General features: G+C 46.4%; 3 protein-coding genes across 3 annotated transcripts in view; 2 read left to right on the forward strand and 1 right to left on the reverse strand.

Annotated features, from left to right (window-relative positions):
- Window positions 1–4,415, forward strand: part of pcif1 (phosphorylated CTD interacting factor 1) — a gene marked incomplete at its 5' end in the record, with an annotated part of 6,911 nt that extends 2,496 nt beyond the window's left edge. Inside the window, 8 exon segments of the mRNA XM_065955424.1 lie at window positions 1–32; window positions 34–134; window positions 373–470; window positions 1,245–1,303; window positions 1,305–1,343; window positions 1,345–1,383; window positions 1,385–1,419; window positions 1,538–4,415. The exon segment at window positions 1–32 is cut by the window's left edge and continues 52 nt beyond it. Of these exon segments, the coding sequence (XP_065811496.1) occupies window positions 1–32; window positions 34–134; window positions 373–470; window positions 1,245–1,303; window positions 1,305–1,343; window positions 1,345–1,383; window positions 1,385–1,419; window positions 1,538–1,892 (758 nt within the window).
- Window positions 4,416–5,899: 1,484 nt separating this feature from the next.
- On the forward strand, window positions 5,900–12,142 carry LOC110002382 (deoxynucleotidyltransferase terminal-interacting protein 1). Its single transcript, XM_020657982.3, has 13 exons — window positions 5,900–6,259; window positions 7,310–7,380; window positions 7,679–7,775; window positions 7,868–7,966; window positions 8,113–8,172; window positions 8,252–8,308; window positions 8,741–8,799; window positions 8,890–8,932; window positions 9,532–9,590; window positions 10,254–10,314; window positions 10,843–10,914; window positions 11,722–11,777; window positions 11,879–12,142. Exons 1-13 carry the CDS (start codon window positions 6,194–6,196, stop codon window positions 11,985–11,987), a joined length of 909 nt encoding a protein of 302 aa, XP_020513638.1. The 5' UTR covers window positions 5,900–6,193; the 3' UTR covers window positions 11,988–12,142.
- A 135-nt stretch (window positions 12,143–12,277) lies between these two features.
- Window positions 12,278–19,116, reverse strand: polr2j (RNA polymerase II subunit J). The gene is made up of 3 exons (XM_020657987.3): window positions 18,935–19,116; window positions 18,548–18,656; window positions 12,278–12,472 (listed from the first exon to the last, which is right to left on the reverse strand). The coding sequence occupies exons 1-3, from the start codon at window positions 19,075–19,077 to the stop codon at window positions 12,371–12,373; spliced, it is 354 nt and encodes a 117-aa protein (XP_020513643.1). The 5' UTR covers window positions 19,078–19,116; the 3' UTR covers window positions 12,278–12,370.
- Window positions 19,117–19,471: the final 355 nt, after the last annotated feature.

A 19,471-nucleotide genomic window follows, 5' to 3' on the forward strand; every position in this document is an offset into this window, starting at 1 on the left:
CGGTGCCCGTGTTTGAGGCGTTAAACCGACAGTTTTGGAGTTTCCTTCGAGTGTTTTGCCTCGCCACTCAACTGTTACTTCAAACAGTTTAGCTCCGCCTTCCCCGACACCGACTGCTTCTTTGGATCCAGAGGGTGAGACAGCTGTTGGCCACACAGGAACCTGTCTGTCTGAAACACACAGACAGCTAGAATAGATCTTTAAAGAAAGTCTATCTGGTCCTGTTCTATGTTTTAGTAGTTTGGCGCCCTCTAGTGGAAGCTTCAGATAAACTGATGTTTTAGTCTGACAGCAGTTATAATCCCGTATAAGAAATAGCTTTGTTAAACTGTCTGCTGCAGAAAAGTATTAACGCAGTTTTTGTGTCTTCAGGCCGTTCCTGTCTTTCTGTCCCGTCAGCGGCTCGTTTGAAGCTAACCCTCCCTTCTGTGAAGAGCTGATGGACGCCATGGTGACGCACTTCGAGGTCAGGCCAATACTTTTTCATTTATTTAAAATCACACATTCACAGATGTTTGTACATATTGTTCATTTGTGGTTAGACAATAGAGTGATTCCTCATTTCACATTTTTGTAAATTTATACAGAACAAAATAAATCAATAGAAAAAAAATAAAACAGAACAAATCAAGTAGAAAAACAAATTGTAAGACGGGGTGATTTTCAACAACAAATACAAAAATGAAGCATACAGGGTTTAAAGTAAAACCAGATTTTTTTAAAAAAGAAAGGAGTTTAGGGGAGATATAGATATATTAACCGTGCTGTGTTTAAGCACGCTTCACCCCTAGAATCCACTTTGTTTGACTTGTGTGAACGCTCCGATCCGGGGGGAATTGTGCTTCAGCGCGGTATGGGACAACTAGGCTGATTGTGAGTGCGCCCTGAGGACCATACTGTCCTACAGCTCCTCTGGTTTTAACCCCTTCATACCTTTGTTTTTTTGTTTAGTTTTTAAACCAGTCTGGGGCTGTTGTGATGAATCTTGTATCTACACTTTGTTACATGATGACATCTGCTCTTCCTGGGCAAAATTAATACAGTCACCATCTACAAATATAAACAAAGAAATAACTCGTTAACTCTTGTATAAAAGAAGTGTCACACTTCACGCCACCACACTCCGAGAAGTTGTTCTGAATATCGGCACCAAATCACAACAGTGCCGATATTCAGTCCATCAGTCCTTCTCGTGTCTTCATTAAAATCAGGTCATTATATCTGTCTGTCTTTTTTAGGGGCTTTTATAGAAAAATCCTCTGAGCCACTGTCCTTCATCGTCTTTGTCCCTGAGTGGCGTGACCCCCACGACCCCAGCTCTGACCCGCATGGAAGCGAGTCGGATTCCTCCGTCACCAGATGAGCGTCACCGCCTACGAACACCGAGTACCGCTCGGGGGGCCAACACCTCTGCAAGAGGTACTGAACGTCCCCTAACAGGCACCAGAGGGTCGATCTACTGTCATGTACTTATACTACAGAGTACTACATTAAAGTGTGTGTGTGTGCGTGTGTGCGTCTTTGTGTGTGTTTTCAGGGAGGAGATGTACTACCGGGCGGTTCACGGTACCGCCGTGCTCTTCCTTCAGAACGACGCTGGTTTTGCAAAGTGGGGTCCAACAGCGGAGCGCTTAGCTGAGCTGACATCTGCATATCGCCCCTCGCCGTCCCGCACAACCTCGATGTCCTCTCCTGGCCCGGCCAACACCGCACCTGGAGACAAAGACTCCCCCCCCAAGGCAGCTGACAAGACGCCGAGTGGTGTGATCTCACCTGTTGTCCATGACAACAACAACAACGGCAACAACAACAACAACAACAGCAGCAGCAGTAGCAGCAGCAGCAGCAGCAGTAGCAGCAGCAGTCCTCAAGAAAAGGTGGCTGCTGTGTAAAAGGGGTGGGGCTTATATTGTGACCACGCCCCTCACATATTCAAGAGTTGTTTAAAGATGTTTCTCTGTTTTAAAGCGTTAGTTTTTCGGATCGTTGTCTTGTCTGTCCAAAATGTCCCTCACCAGCGCCTGTAGCACACCTGCAGCATCTGTCAATTTACCCACAATGCTGCTCTGCAATCGCCGCCAGGAGGGGCGGGGCCAGAGCAGTCCTTTACGTCATCTATTACATTGTCACTGTGTCCCCTCATTCTGGCTCATTCTCCTTCACATCAGCTCCTCTGATTGGTCAAGCTCTGACATCACAGCATCTGGAGCTTTCTTTCACCTGCAGCTGATTCAAGTACAGGTGTGGTTGCTCCTGTTGCCTAGCAACAAGCAAGGCAGCCAATAGGTTGGTGAAGTAAATCAGCAGGCGGTGAAATGTTGGCACTCCAGCAATAAAAACTTCTTAACTTGCCTGTGATGTCATCTGTGATGTCACTGGACTTCTGATTGGTCCCCACACCAACAGGGCTTGGTGATTGGTTGATATGGCAGCTATCGTTTCTATTTGACTCGTCCTTCTTTGAGTCGTCAGATAGAGTTGGCGCTTGTCCCTCTTTAGGCGCCGCCTCCTCAGTACTCTGGCCATTCAGACGGGAAAACTGAGGCAGGAGGCGGAGCCTTCACAGTATGTTCATATTTACTAAAGTAAGGAGGCGGAGTCAAACCTGGGACTCGGACTGGTCAGCGAAGACAGACACCCCAGCAGCGGTGCATTCAAACTTCCTAACCCTCCCCTGTCATCATCAAACAGGAAGTACGATCAGCAGAATGATGGCGTTGTTAAGACGACAGGTGGCGAAAGGTGGAAGACATGAAGTGTTATCGGCACTAATGTACTAAAAAATGAACCTTCATCAAACAAAACACTTCTTAACCTGACTCCAACAGCTTACCGCCTGCTCTCTGATTGGTTGATGTCGTCCAATCAGACGTCTGTCTCCGCCTGACGATGGCGTGTGTACATACTGTACAGTCAAACTGAAATGAAGTCTGTTGATGTTATTTTCCTCATCTGCTGTTAAATCGATTGAAAAATGAATTTAAATGTTTTTTTATTTGATTAATTTAACATTTTTTTAAAGATTGAGATCTGTTCTCTGTATTATACCGCTTATAATAGTTTGTTTTAAACTAAACCAAAGTGTTATTAAAAAAAATCTATATCTTGTATGTAAAGTAGACGTGTGTATGCATCGGTAATGCTGAAGTCCAACCAGCAGGAAACTCCTCCACGTTATTTTTATAATCCTGTATGTCACCGCTTTGTTTTCTAAGGGTTGTTTTTGTTTTGTTCTGCATGAAACCTTTTGGACTCTAAAAGATATTCTTGTTCCTGAATGTGTTTTTTTTTTTTTTAAAGCCAAGTCTTCGGGCTGGGCGGTGTCGCTGCGTCACAGAAAAATATTCTAAATGTTTAAAAAAAAACAAAAACTGATTTTTAGTTTCCTTAAGGGGAAAGTCAAATGTCTGCTGGCTAAGCTAGCATTGTACTGGGTCTTTATGCTAAGCTAGCATTGTACTGGGTCTTTATGCTAAGCTAGGCTAATGTGACAGTTCTAGTGAAATCAGTAGTTTTGTGTTTTCCTTTAACCTTTAAGTTGAGCAAAGAAAACAAACTGGAGATGTTTTATTATAATCCCAGGATCTCCACACACACACACACACACACACACACCGCTGTTCTCCCCGCTGTCCTCCCCGCTGTCTCAGCTGATCCCGTCTCTACTTTGTAACGTCTCTGAAGACGGGACAGGGGGGGGGTCACAGGGGTTTAAAAAGAGTACTTTATTAATCCCAGAGGGGAAATTGGTTGGGACTAAAATGTTTATTATTTGCATTATGCCGTCGATATAAAACATTGTTTTTAAGACGCCTGTTTCTAACTTTGATGAAACAGTTAAAACTACAAAAAGTTTTAGAAAACCTGATAAATTAAATCTCAGTTTAGACAAAAGTTCAACTGAATGTTTCCTCGGGAGATGAATATCTCATCTTATCCCGGAGGAAGTATTAACCGTCAAAAGCAAACTTAATTTCTGGAACTTTCTCTGCTGGAAGTTCATCGTGTTTTTAAAGATTCTTTATGTTTCATAACTGACGAGGTGATTTATCTTAAAGATTAAAGGTTATTTTTAATGGTCTTTTAATGCCTTTAAAAGAAGAAGTGCCGGACGAGCAGGAAACACCTCCAGTTGTTTGTCTTTGCTGGATTTAAACATGTTTCTTTATTGTTGAAGTAAACCTTCGACTTGTTCCTCAGAGTTGAAGAAGTTCATTAAACCAGATAAGAATCTAAAACCTCTGAACGTGACTCTGAAATGATGTTTAACGTGGTGACACCGCACAGCGATGAAGGCGGCCATGTTTGTGTTGGGGTCCTCACAGCTGGAGAATGTAAATACAGTCTGTCCTTCATCCTGCCTGCAGACAAACTGCAGCTTCACTCTGCCAGTAAAAAATATATCAGCCCACTTACACAGCGGCCGTCCTCGTCTTTATGATCGTCTGTCATGTTCGTCTGTCATCATCCAACAGAATCAAACACTCATGATTTAAAAACCTGAAATTAAATATTTATTATTAAGTTTAAAGGTCACATATTCTCCTCCTCTTCAGTGATAATAAGTCTCAGAGCTCCCCAAAAGTTTCTTGTTCTAAATCCACTCTGATCCTGTATTTGATCATGTCTATAAACCCCTCTATTTCAGCCCTGCTCAGAACAGGCTGTTTCTGTGTCTGTACCTTTAAATATGTAAATGAGCTGTGTATGACCACGCCCCCTCTCTGGAAGGACTCACTCCATGTCCTATTGTTTACGGGGAGAAGGCAGACTCCGGGCAGAACAAACACCTAGCTGTGGGAGTGTCACCCACCTGGGGGAGGGGCTACTGCCCTTTTGTGATGTCATGAAGGGAAAATTGCCAAACGGCCTGTTTGAGCACACATTTTCTGAAAAGTGGAGCAGGCAGAAGACGGAGAGGATGGACTTTTCTCATCATTGGGGGGTTTGTAGACGGACTAGAGACACATGTTAGAGTTAGAGGAACATGGAGAAGACTTGTTTTGGGGAGCTCTGAGACTTATTTAACGAAGAGGGGAATATGTGACCTTTAATGCTAAAAGACTAAACAAAAAAGTGGGAGCACTGAGCAGTACGTCTGAGACGGTAAAGCTGATAAAATAAACATCAAATGAGGGCAGGGTAATAATAGAAATGGTTATTCTGATATTAATAGGAAATACTATGTGTTGATACATTGCTCATAACAGAAGCTGATATCAAATAAACATGAAATTGTAAATCTTAATTTACACACACACACACACACACACACACACACACACACACACACACGAACAACTACACATTCCGTAAATCTTTATCAAAGCCCATCCCAGTTCGAGGCCCAGTCCTTCTTACTGGTGAAGCTGCACATTTTGACTCATGAAGGCCGCTCTATTCCTCTATACAGCCCTACAGAATAGTGATTTATTTGTCTGGTAGTTTGATTTGATTGGTTTATTAAGATCCCCATTAGCATCTGTGTTAAACAGTAGCTACTCTTCCTGGGGTCTCCACATCTTGACACATTTTATTTACTTTAATTTGTTAATCAACAGTTGATTATTACAACTGGTGTAAATGTACAATGTGATAGTCTTTCTCATCTTTGCTGTGCTCGAGTTTTGTTTAAAAATAGTTAAACTCCTGTCTCTTATTGACGCCTGTCCCAAATAAACGCAGGGTCATTTCATAGACTGAAGGAAATAAAAGCCCGTGAAAATATATTTAATTTGAATATGTTCATACATGTTATTTTTCATATTTATAATAATTATTTATTCAACCAAGATTGGAATTATTTAATTAACGTAATGTTTTATATTTATTGTAAAAAACAAAATGTGTATTTTATGATCACCTTGATGCTTTTATTCTGAAATTGATAATCGGGATTTTTCGTTGTTTTGAGCGGAAAAGGCCGAAGAGTAACTTCCTGGAAACAAACATCATCATCGGTCCAAATAAATAATTTATTGTCAGTTCATCAACATTCAGTTTCTGAAGTCCCGGCAGCCCGGTGACTCACCGTAACACACCGACACTCACAGGAACTACCGGACCGGTTTCGGTACTTTGTTACATCCGTTATCCGACCCAGTTATTTAGCTGTACCTGCCGTTAGCTTAGCATAGCCCACTCGAGTTGTTCGCTTGGACCCGGACCGGATTGGATCAGCATCGTTTGAGTGATGGGAGCCCACCGCAGTGAGGGAGGCCGGGACTGGATCGAGCCGGAGGGTCCGGAGCAGAGTCCGGTAAGAACCACAGCTAACGGAGGCTAACGCGTTAGCCTGGCTAGCTTCTGGTCCATCATGATGATTCTGTGATGTTGTGGTTTTACTGGTTTTACTGGTTTTATTTTGTCAGTGTCTGGAAAACTTTGTGGGTTTAAGTATGTGTCTTATAGGTGACGTCACGGCTGACAATTGTTATCGATGAATCGGTAAATAGTTGTTTTATCGGTCAGTTTACAGTCTGATCTGTAAACACTGAATATGTTTATAGATCAATAAATTAATAAACGATTAATCGATTAAACCTCTCTGGTTCACTTTCTGTTGATTAACTGGTCGATTGATAACTTTTGCTGTATTTGTCACAGGTGCAAGCACTCACATAGGAGAAACATTCATTTAATTAATTAATAGTGTTTTTCATTTTAATAACAATAACTCTTTCCACAAGTGGAAGTGTACATGCCTTGTATTATTCTATTATTGTATTTTTTCACCCTTTATTTAACAGATGTAATTATGTTTGATTTTTTACTTCTTGTTATTTTTAATAATTATATTCCTGCTTCCTGTTTTCTAGAGCTGTTGTAACACAAAACATTTCAAGGGATCAATAACGTTTATCTTTATCTTTTCATATAAGGTCCAATCAGTGAGATGATAAAGGTATCTTACTCTCTGATCATTAAAGGACCAATCAGTGAGCTGTGTAGAGAGTGAGATGATAAAGGTATCTTACTCTCTGATCATTAAGGAAACATGCTATGTTGAAGTGCTGGCTTCTCTGACAACAATGCAGCAGCCAGTATGTCCTCCTTCTAACTTTACATTCTGCTCCTGAATGCTCTGGATTTGTTTGGACCAGAGAAGGTAGGCGCTTTTAAGACACGCCCCCACACAACCGTTTTGGACGCCCCTCGGTTTGTCAGATATGAGAGCAGTTATCAGGTCAACAGGTGTTGCAGCGATGGAAGCGGTCAAGAGAAGTGGTTCAGATAGAAGTGATTGTACCCGACCTAAAAACGTGGTGTTGAAAAATATCGAAGTAATGACATTTTTGTGTGTGTGTAGAATCCATGGAACCTGATGATCAAGCACAGACAGATTCACAGACGAGGACGGCGCTCACACATGACAGTCAGGTCAGTACTGGTTCATACTGGGATGTACTGGTCCACTCTGAGGATCCTGTTCGGGGTCAGTTAAATGAAATGTGCCAATCAAAAAACAGTTTTCAGTTTTTGTTTTTTTAATAAACATGCTTTAGATGAAACCCCGCCCACTTTCATTTGATGAAAGCTGAGATGTTTACATTTCCACATCTGGATTGAATGTAGCTTTAAGTCATGTGACCACACAGAGTGGAAACAGTCTTTTCTCAGGTTGTTAAAAGGACTGAGCGCTCCAGTCTGGTTCATAGTGGTCCTCTTGTGTTTGTAGCTACACTGATCCTCAGGTGTCCATGGACCTGCTGAGGGCGGTGCTTCAGCCCAGCTTCAACGATGACATCATGGCCGTGTTCAGAAAGTACCAGAAGGTCAGAGGTCACGGGGGGGGGGGGGGGGGGTGTTGATAAAGATGAGCAGGTGTGAACAGCTGGTGTTGATGCTGTCGTCGTGTTTGTTCCAGTTCTTTGACAAAGCGGCGGAGAACGTGAAGGAGAACGTTGGCGATGACGTTCCGACCGATCAGCTGATCAAAGAGGCCTGTAGGAACGTCCTGGAACATGTGAGATCACTTCCTGTTTTCTCTCCCTAATGACTTTATATAAAGATGGACGACAGGTCTCCACCTCCTCCTGTTGTACAAAAATGAAGCTGTGTGTGTGTGTGTGTGCATGTGGTTACCATGGTTTTCTCTGATGTCTTCACCAGGCCAAACAGCTGTTTCCAGAGCCAGAGGTGAAGAGGGCGGGGTCAGAAGTTGTGATCAAGGTAAGAATCAACCAATGAGAACTTGAAGATTCAGTTTCCACCTGGTTTGGTTCTGATTTGGTTCTTTGTGTCCCGTCAGAGGTCCAGACCTGCCGATGAAGACTACGTCCAGAGAGGGAGCCCCGTCCCGAAGAAGGTACTGATACCTCTGATCACCTCAGGTGTTTGTTAGTCAGACAGACAGGTCGCCATGATCAGGTGACATCACATCAACGTAAAACATCACTGAGGTTTTTAGACCGATACAAGTAAATAAAACTCAATTTAGACAGGTGTTAGATACAGGTGACAGACAGGTGACAGGTAGGTGACAGGTGTGATGGATGACAGACAGGTGTGGTGGATGACGGACAGGTGTGGTGGATGACAGACAGGTGTGGTGGATGACAGACAGGTGTGATGGATGACAGACAGGTGTGATGGATGACGGACAGGTGTGACGTTGTGTACATCAGATATGACGGGTAACACAGGTGATTGATGATAGACATTTGATAGCTGTGACAGACAGGTGTGACAGGTGTTACTGACAGGTGACAGGATTGATGTATTATTGTTGTTTCTTTAGAGGAGGGCTCGTCCAGGTGTGTCTGCCGCCTCTGACAGACCTCACAGCTTCTCCACTCCGTGAGTATCCGACAGGTAGCATGTGACATCATCATCCCTATCCAGGTAGATCAGAACACCTGACCGACCTGTGCCTGTTTCTGTTCTCAGAGTGAAGCCCAAATCTGATCCCATCAAGAGAGAAGGACCAAAGGTGAGTCAATTAAAGGAGCAATTCACACTAACTGTCCTTCACTCAGGTGTGTCCTTCACTCAGGTGTGTCCATCACACAGGTGTGTTCATCACTCAGGTGTGTTCATCACACAGGTGTGTTCATCACTCAGGTGTGTTCATCACTCAGGTGTGTTCATCACACAGGTGTGTCCATCACTCAGGTGTGTCCTTCACTCAGGTGTGTCCATCACACAGGTGTGTCCTTCACTCAGGTGTGTCCATCACTCAGGTGTGTCCATCACACAGGTGTGTCCATCACTCAGGTGTGTCCATCACTCAGGTGTGTCCATCACACAGGTGTGTCCATCACACAGGTGTGTCCATCACTCAGGTGTGTCCATCACACAGGTGTGTCCATCACTCAGGTGTGTCCATCACACAGGTGATGCTCAGCTCCATCAACATGACGTCATCGAGTGTGAAGCAGAACACTGGTGCTCTGACGGATATCCTCCATCTTTTATTCACTGATTATTAATTAATAACTTTAATCAACCAATCACTGAAGAGATTCAGTTTAATGAGAGATGATAAATAATGTTTGTTTGTTTGTTTGTTTGTTTGTTTGTTTGTGTCAGTGGGATCCGTCCAGACTGAACGAGGGCAGCACGTTTGTTCTCGGCTCTCGAGCCAACAAGTGAGTCATCACGATGTTAATCTCCGTGTGATTGGACTATCAGAGGGCGTTTATATGAAACAATAAACGACGTTTTGTATTTGTTGTCTCTGTTGATCTGTGTGCGAGTTCACGGATTGCCTCGTGTGAGTGCACGCTTAGAGTGCGTCAGAAACCACATGCTACATGCTACATGCTACATGCTACATGCTACATATTCAAACTGTATAAACTGCAAACTAACCCGACCGCGAGTATGCCGTTAGCCACATACTCAAATACGGGTCAGGTGACGTAGTTCCAGTCCGTTGAGCTAGCAACAAGCTAACGGGGAAGTCGGTCCGTAAATAGAATTTAACAACAACATACAAACGTTGATCAGTGCTCCAGCTGAGAAGTCATTTTAATATTATTTGTCAGTATGTCAAATGCAGTTCAGCACAGAACTTTGACTTTAAGCCGCCAGTTTGCCGGCTGGCGAGCTCTGTGATTGGACAGTCTGTGAGACGTCACATTTAGCATGGATAGTATAAAAGTGTTTTGGGCACAGCCTTAATCTGTGTACCCTCGACCATTTACTTCTCCAAATGTAATCGTCATGGAAACGTGAGCATTTCATAAACATGATGTAAACGTGATGTTTATAAACAATAAGTCATCGTGTGTTGTGATGTCACTGTGCAGGGCGCTGGGGATGGGTGGGACCAGAGGACGCATCTACATGAAACACGCTGACCTGTTCAAGGTACACACACACACACACACACACACACTCACTCACTCACTCACTCACTCACTCACTCACTCTCACACTCACACACACACTCACTCACTCACTCACTCACCCACTCTCACACTCACTCACTCACACTCACTCACCCACTCTCACACTCACTCACTCACTCACTCACCCACTCTCACACTCTCACACTCACTCACTCACACACACACACACAGGAGCATCTGATGTTCTAGTAGCTTTTAATCTCTGAGCATCTCTCTGAAGCGTGTCTTTCTGATGTGTGTGTGTGTCTGTGTCTGTCTGTGTGCGTGTGTGTGTGTGTGTCTGTGTGCGTGCGTGCGTGCATGTGTGCGTGCGTGCGTCTGTCTGTATGTGTCTGTGTGTGTGTGTCTGTGTGTCTGTGTGTCTGTCTGTCTGTCTGTCTGTCTGTCTGTGTGTTACTGTCTGTCTGTGTGTCTGTGTGTCTGTCTGTCTGTCTGTCTGTCTGTCGGTCTGTCGGTCTGTGTGTTACTGTCTGTGTGTATTTGTCAGTATGCAGCTGATGCGAAGGATAAGCAGTGGTTGGCAGAGAGACACCACATGAAGGCGACAGGAGGGAAGATGGTGAGGAGACACACACACACTCTTTCTCAAACACCTGCTTCCTTTAACTGTCTCTCTCTTAAAGTTTCCTCTTTATTAAAATACAGAGTGACAATGGTTACTACGTTTACATGGACCAATCATTAAACAGCTCAGTCAGAACACACTGATCTGATCCGGTGTGTCGAGAAACTTGCGCCTGAGAATTTCATGCAACTTGCTGAACAGTTTTAAAAACGCTTCTAAATGCTGAAGCTGATCCAAACACATTTTTTTAAAAGCCCGGCGTACTCTTCTGTTGTAGGAGAGTCTCAGCTGTTAATGAATTTTCCTTTGAACACCCCCCTCCCCCAGGTGGAGTCAGATCTATGCATGTCTCTGTGTCAAACACACAGTCAGCATCACCAGAAATCACTTGCTAACAAGCAACTAAATCACAACACATGAGAAGACAGATTAAACAGGATCACCTGCTGTTGCCATGGTGATTTCAGTGATGTCATAAAATCCTGAAGTCTGGGAATCAGCTAATGGCTGTGTGAGTGTGAGCAGTTCATTGAAATGATCAAACATGTCAGACAGTCTTCTGACCGGCCGGGAGCAGCTGATTGGGTCGTGGTCAGCCGTCTCGCTCCAGTGTCAGACTGTGATCAGGTTGATATTTGCAGTGATTTCAAAATTAGTTGTACGATTGAAATTTTGCTCTAAGTCGGGTTTCAATCGTTGCATGTATGCGCAGCTTAAAATACAGAAGAGGATCCCTAATGATGTTGTAATGTACAACTGCACCTGAATGCACCCTTCTGACACGTATATGTGTGTGTTCAGGCGTACCTGCTGATAGAGGCGGATATCCAAGATCTTTTTCACAGTGACGAGTACAAGTGAGTCTGACTTCAGCATTCTGTCTCCTTCTTCACAACATGCAGCTTTGATTTCTGTCTGTAGTAACTGTGTGTGTGTGTGCGCGCGCGTGTGTGTGTAGGGACTGTCCGGAGGTCAGGGTGGATGAGATCAAGCCGTTCTCAGTTCCTCTGTGGATGGTGGAGAAGATGCAGAGAGCCATGGAGGCTCAGAGAGACTCTGACCCCTGAACCCCTAACTGGAGGGAAAAAAAAACCTGCAAGAGTTTGTAGAAACTGACGAGCCAATCAGGGAGCAGGGATTGATCATGTGACCATCAGGCTCTGATTGGCTGCTTCTGTTTTTATATTTACTGCTTTTTATAAAATAAAAACATCTTTTGTAACCTGTTGACCGTCTGTGTGAAAGCTTTCCGGTCTGATCCGGATCAAACCAGTTTTATCTGTTGTGACATCACAGGTGTCCCACTATCGCTGCTTCTTACTGAAGGTTACATCACACACTAAACAAACACACTCAATGACATCACACACTTTATTTATAAAAATACAACAACATTCAAACACAAACAGGTACTACAAACAGGAAGTGACATCATCAGGAGGGCGGGACTTCACTCTATCCCTTCCTGCTTGTCTTTGATGGCGACTCTGAAGCGTTCCTCCAGCAGAGAGAGCTCACTGATGAGGTCAGTGATGGCGTTCGTAAATGCTTCCTGTTAACAAAACGCATCATCAATAACAACATCACTACTTGACTGTAGTCAGGTGTGTGTGTGTTACCTGTGGGCTGTAGTCAGGTGTGTGTGTGTGTTACCTGTGGGCTGTAGTCAGGTGTGTGTTACCTGTGGGCTGTAATCAGGTGTGTGTGTGTTACCTGTGGGCTGTAGTCAGGTGTGTGTGTTACCTGTGGGCTGTAGTCAGGTGTGTGTTACCTGTGGGCTGTAGTCAGGTGTGTGTGTGAGTTACCTGTGGGCTGTAGTCAGGTGTGTGTGTGTTACCTGTGGGCTGTAGTCAGGTGTGTGTGTGTTACCTGTGGGCTGTAGTCAGGTGTGTGTGTGTTACCTGTGGGCTGTAGTCAGGTGTGTGTGTTACCTGTGGGCTGTAGTCAGGTGTGTGTGTGTTACCTGTGGGCTGTAGTCAGGTGTGTGTGTGTTACCTGTGGGCTGTAGTCAGGTGTGTGTGTGTTACCTGTGGGCTGTAGTCAGGTGTGTGTGTGTTACCTGTGGGCTGTAGTCAGGTGTGTGTGTGTTACCTGTGGGCTGTAGTCAGGTGTCTGTGTGTTACCTGTGGGCTGTAGTCAGGTGTGTGTGTTACCTGTGGGCTGTAGTCAGGTGTGTGTGTTACCTGTGGGCTGTAGTCAGGTGTGTGTGTTACCTGTGGGCTGTAGTCAGGTGTGTGTGTGTTACCTGTGGGCTGTAGTCAGGTGTGTGTGTTACCTGTGGGCTGTAGTCAGGTGTGTGTGTTACCTGTGGGCTGTAGTCAGGTGTGTGTGTTACCTGTGGGCTGTAGTCAGGTGTGTGTGTTACCTGTGGGCTGTAGTCAGGTGTGTGTGTTACCTGTGGGCTGTAGTCAGGTGTGTGTGTTACCTGTGGGCTGTAGTCAGGTGTGTGTGTTACCTGTGGGCTGTAGTCAGGTGTGTGTGTTACCTGTGGGCTGTAGTCAGGTGTGTGTGTTACCTGTGGGCTGTAGTCAGGTGTGTGTGTTACCTGTGGGCTGTAGTCAGGTGTGTGTGTGTTACCTGTGGGCTGTAGTCAGGTGTGTGTTACCTGTGGGCTGTAGTCAGGTGTGTGTTACCTGTGGGCTGTAGTCAGGTGTGTGTGTTACCTGTGGGCTGTAGTCAGGTGTGTGTGTGTTACCTGTGGGCTGTAGTCAGGTGTGTGTGTGTTACCTGTGGGCTGTAGTCAGGTGTGTGTGTTACCTGTGGGCTGTAGTCAGGTGTGTGTGTTACCTGTGGGCTGTAGTCAGGTGTGTGTGTTACCTGTGGGCTGTAGTCAGGTGTGTGTGTTACCTGTGGGCTGTAGTCAGGTGTGTGTGTTACCTGTGGGCTGTAGTCAGGTGTGTGTGTTACCTGTGGGCTGTAGTCAGGTGTGTGTGTTACCTGTGGGCTGTAGTAAGGTGTGTGTGTGTTACCTGTGGGCTGTAGTCAGGTGTGTGTGTGTTACCTGTGGGCTGTAGTCAGGTGTGTGTGTGTTACCTGTGGGCTGTAGTCAGGTGTGTGTGTGTGTGTTACCTGTGGGCTGTAGTCAGGTGTGTGTGTTACCTGTGGGCTGTAGTCAGGTGTGTGTGTTACCTGTGGGCTGTAGTCAGGTGTGTGTGTTACCTGTGGGCTGTAGTCAGGTGTGTGTGTTACCTGTGGGCTGTAGTCAGGTGTGTGTGTTACCTGTGGGCTGTAGTCAGGTGTGTGTGTTACCTGTGGGCTGTAGTCAGGTGTGTGTGTTACCTGTGGGCTGTAGTCAGGTGTGTGTGTGTGTGTGTGTGTTACCTGTGGGCTGTAGTCAGGTGTGTGTGTTACCTGTGGGCTGTAGTCAGGTGTGTGTTACCTGTGGGCTGTAGTCAGGTGTGTGTGTTACCTGTGGGCTGTAGTCAGGTGTGTGTGTTACCTGTGGGCTGTAGTCAGGTGTGTGTGTTACCTGTGGGCTGTAGTCAGGTGTGTGTGTGTGTGTTACCTGTGGGCTGTAGTCAGGTGTGTGTGTTACCTGTGGGCTGTAGTCAGGTGTGTGTGTTACCTGTGGGCTGTAGTCAGGTGTGTGTGTTACCTGTGGGCTGTAGTAAGGTGTGTGTGTGTTACCTGTGGGCTGTAGTCAGGTGTGTGTGTGTTACCTGTGGGCTGTAGTCAGGTGTGTGTGTTACCTGTGGGCTGTAGTCAGGTGTGTGTGTGTGTGTGTTACCTGTGGGCTGTAGTCAGGTGTGTGTGTTACCTGTGGGCTGTAGTCAGGTGTGTGTGTTACCTGTGGGCTGTAGTCAGGTGTGTGTGTGTGTGTTACCTGTGGGCTGTAGTCAGGTGTGTGTGTTACCTGTGGGCTGTAGTCAGGTGTGTGTGTGTTACCTGTGGGCTGTAGTCAGGTGTGTGTGTTACCTGTGGGCTGTAGTCAGGTGTGTGTGTTACCTGTGGGCTGTAGTCAGGTGTGTGTGTTACCTGTGGGCTGTAGTCAGGTGTGTGTGTTACCTGTGGGCTGTAGTCAGGTGTGTGTGTTACCTGTGGGCTGTAGTCAGGTGTGTGTGTGTTACCTGTGGGCTGTAGTCAGGTGTGTGTGTGTGTGTTACCTGTGGGCTGTAGTCAGGTGTGTGTGTGTGTTACCTGTGGGCTGTAGTCAGGTGTGTGTGTGTGTTACCTGTGGGCTGTAGTCAGGTGTGTGTTACCTGTGGGCTGTAGTCAGGTGTGTGTGTGTGTTACCTGTGGGCTGTAGTCAGGTGTGTGTGTGTTACCTGTGGGCTGTAGTCAGGTGTGTGTGTGTTACCTGTGGGCTGTAGTCAGGTGTGTGTGTGTGTTACCTGTGGGCTGTAGTCAGGTGTGTGTTACCTGTGGGCTGTAGTCAGGTGTGTGTGTGTGTGTTACCTGTGGGCTGTAGTCAGGTGTGTGTGTGTTACCTGTGGGCTGTAGTCAGGTGTGTGTGTTACCTGTGGGCTGTAGTCAGGTGTGTGTGTGTGTTACCTGTGGGCTGTAGTCAGGTGTGTGTTACCTGTGGGCTGTAGTCAGGTGTGTGTTACCTGTGGGCTGTAGTCAGGTGTGTGTGTGTGTGTTACCTGTGGGCTGTAGTCAGGTGTGTGTGTGTTACCTGTGGGCTGTAGTCAGGTGTGTGTGTTACCTGTGGGCTGTAGTCAGGTGTGTGTGTTACCTGTGGGCTGTAGTCAGGTGTGTGTGTTACCTGTGGGCTGTAGTCAGGTGTGTGTGTGTTACCTGTGGGCTGTAGTCAGGTGTGTGTTACCTGTGGGCTGTAGTCAGGTGTGTGTGTTACCTGTGGGCTGTAGTCAGGTGTGTGTGTGTTACCTGTGGGCTGTAGTCAGGTGTGTGTGTGTTACCTGTGGGCTGTAGTCAGGTGTGTGTGTTACCTGTGGGCTGTAGTCAGGTGTGTGTGTTACCTGTGGGCTGTAGTCAGGTGTGTGTGTTACCTGTGGGCTGTAGTCAGGTGTGTGTGTTACCTGTGGGCTGTAGTCAGGTGTGTGTGTGTGTTACCTGTGGGCTGTAGTCAGGTGTGTGTGTTACCTGTGGGCTGTAGTCAGGTGTGTGTGTTACCTGTGGGCTGTAGTCAGGTGTGTGTGTTACCTGTGGGCTGTAGTCAGGTGTGTGTGTTACCTGTGGGCTGTAGTCAGGTGTGTGTGTGTTACCTGTGGGCTGTAGTCAGGTGTGTGTGTGTGTTACCTGTGGGCTGTAGTCAGGTGTGTGTGTGTGTTACCTGTGGGCTGTAGTCAGGTGTGTGTGTGTGTTACCTGTGGGCTGTAGTCAGGTGTGTGTTACCTGTGGGCTGTAGTCAGGTGTGTGTGTGTGTTACCTGTGGGCTGTAGTCAGGTGTGTGTGTGTTACCTGTGGGCTGTAGTCAGGTGTGTGTGTGTTACCTGTGGGCTGTAGTCAGGTGTGTGTGTGTGTTACCTGTGGGCTGTAGTCAGGTGTGTGTTACCTGTGGGCTGTAGTCAGGTGTGTGTGTGTGTTACCTGTGGGCTGTAGTCAGGTGTGTGTGTGTTACCTGTGGGCTGTAGTCAGGTGTGTGTGTTACCTGTGGGCTGTAGTCAGGTGTGTGTGTTACCTGTGGGCTGTAGTCAGGTGTGTGTTACCTGTGGGCTGTAGTCAGGTGTGTGTTACCTGTGGGCTGTAGTCAGGTGTGTGTGTGTGTGTTACCTGTGGGCTGTAGTCAGGTGTGTGTGTGTTACCTGTGGGCTGTAGTCAGGTGTGTGTGTTACCTGTGGGCTGTAGTCAGGTGTGTGTGTTACCTGTGGGCTGTAGTCAGGTGTGTGTGTGTTACCTGTGGGCTGTAGTCAGGTGTGTGTTACCTGTGGGCTGTAGTCAGGTGTGTGTGTTACCTGTGGGCTGTAGTCAGGTGTGTGTGTGTTACCTGTGGGCTGTAGTCAGGTGTGTGTGTGTTACCTGTGGGCTGTAGTCAGGTGTGTGTGTTACCTGTGGGCTGTAGTCAGGTGTGTGTGTTACCTGTGGGCTGTAGTCAGGTGTGTGTGTTACCTGTGGGCTGTAGTCAGGTGTGTGTGTTACCTGTGGGCTGTAGTCAGGTGTGTGTGTGTGTGTGTTACCTGTGGGCTGTAGTCAGGTGTGTGTGTTACCTGTGGGCTGTAGTCAGGTGTGTGTGTTACCTGTGGGCTGTAGTCAGGTGTGTGTGTTACCTGTGGGCTGTAGTCAGGTGTGTGTGTGTTACCTGTGGGCTGTAGTCAGGTGTGTGTGTTACCTGTGGGCTGTAGTCAGGTGTGTGTGTGTTACCTGTGGGCTGTAGTCAGGTGTGTGTGTGTTACCTGTGGGCTGTAGTCAGGTGTGTGTGTGTTACCTGTGGGCTGTAGTCAGGTGTGTGTGTTACCTGTGGGCTGTAGTCAGGTGTGTGTGTGTTACCTGTGGGCTGTAGTCAGGTGTGTGTGTGTGTGTTACCTGTGGGCTGTAGTCAGGTGTGTGTGTTACCTGTGGGCTGTAGTCAGGTGTGTGTGTTACCTGTGGGCTGTAGTCAGGTGTGTGTGTTACCTGTGGGCTGTAGTCAGGTGTGCGTGTTACCTGTGGGCTGTAGTCAGGTGTGTGTGTTACCTGTGGGCTGTAGTCAGGTGTGTGTGTTACCTGTGGGCTGTAGTCAGGTGTGTGTGTGTTACCTGTGGGCTGTAGTCAGGTGTGTGTGTTACCTGTGGGCTGTAGTCAGGTGTGTGTGTTACCTGTGGGCTGTAGTCAGGTGTGTGTGTGTGTGTTACCTGTGGGCTGTAGTCAGGTGTGTGTGTTACCTGTGGGCTGTAGTCAGGTGTGTGTGTGTTACCTGTGGGCTGTAGTCAGGTGTGTGTGTTACCTGTGGGCTGTAGTCAGGTGTGTGTGTTACCTGTGGGCTGTAGTCAGGTGTGTGTGTTACCTGTGGGCTGTAGTCAGGTGTGTGTGTGTTACCTGTGGGCTGTAGTCAGGTGTGTGTGTTACCTGTGGGCTGTAGTCAGGTGTGTGTGTGTGTGTGTTACCTGTGGGCTGTAGTCAGGTGTGTGTGTGTGTTACCTGTGGGCTGTAGTCAGGTGTGTGTTACCTGTGGGCTGTAGTCAGGTGTGTGTGTGTGTTACCTGTGGGCTGTAGTCAGGTGTGTGTGTGTTACCTGTGGGCTGTAGTCAGGTGTGTGTGTGTTACCTGTGGGCTGTAGTCAGGTGTGTGTGTGTGTTACCTGTGGGCTGTAGTCAGGTGTGTGTTACCTGTGGGCTGTAGTCAGGTGTGTGTTACCTGTGGGCTGTAGTCAGGTGTGTGTGTGTGTTACCTGTGGGCTGTAGTCAGGTGTGTGTTACCTGTGGGCTGTAGTCAGGTGTGTGTGTGTTACCTGTGGGCTGTAGTCAGGTGTGTGTGTTACCTGTGGGCTGTAGTCAGGTGTGTGTGTGTGTTACCTGTGGGCTGTAGTCAGGTGTGTGTGTGTGTTACCTGTGGGCTGTAGTCAGGTGTGTGTTACCTGTGGGCTGTAGTCAGGTGTGTGTGTGTGTTACCTGTGGGCTGTAGTCAGGTGTGTGTTACCTGTGGGCTGTAGTCAGGTGTGTGTTACCTGTGGGCTGTAGTCAGGTGTGTGTTACCTGTGGGCTGTAGTCAGGTGTGTGTTACCTGTGGGCTGTAGTCAGGTGTGTGTTACCTGTGGGCTGTAGTCAGGTGTTGTCTGCACTCTGATGACGATCTTGTGTTCCAGAGGATGAGGAACTTTATAACCAGCAAACAGAACCTGAGGATCCTTTAACAGCTGACTGACACACACACACACACACACACACACACACACACACACACACACACACACACACACACACACACACACACACACACACACACACACACACACACACACACAGTTATAACCCGGTTTACGTCATTTTAATGTGTAATAGTTGAAAATATCTCCTGTACTGTCTGTTAGCATGCTGTTAGCACGGTTAGCATGCTGTTAGCACGGTTAGCTTGCTGTTAGCACGGTTAGCATGCTGTTAGCACGGTTAGCTTGCTGTTAGCACGGTTAGCCTCTTACGCTCGGATGATGTTTCCCAGAGTGTGGTCCTCCTTGTTCAGGGTGAACAAACACGCATTAGGAACTTTGGTATCTTTCGTGATGCTGATCTTCTTCTCTCCTTCAAACAACAGAAACGACTCGAAGGCGGGAGGCGCGTTCATCTTCACTGAGTGTTAGCGACACACCGGAAGTACTTCTTTCAAAACAAGGCGTCGATTCTTCTTCGTTGAGTTAAAAAGCGGTTGAGACAGTCGTTACCGCCGCCTGCTGTACAGGAGTAAAACTAAAAATAACCAAACTCAAGACCCGTTTTTATATATATATATATATATATATATATATATATATATATATATACACAATGCAGCTTCATTTAAGTTTTATTTGTTAATTGATTTACATATAGTAGTGAATTGTATAACATTTAATTTCATTCTATTCTATTTTCTGTTAGTTAATCAACCGTGCTGAATAAAGAATGAATACAGGTTAATTTCTTTATTTTCTTTTCTTTATTTTCTTTTCTTTCTTTTCTTTCTTTTCTTTCTTTATTTC

The sequence above is a fragment of the Labrus bergylta genome, chromosome 5 (assembly GCF_963930695.1).
Source record: "Labrus bergylta chromosome 5, fLabBer1.1, whole genome shotgun sequence".
Classification (NCBI taxonomy): Eukaryota; Metazoa; Chordata; class Actinopteri; order Labriformes; family Labridae; genus Labrus; species Labrus bergylta.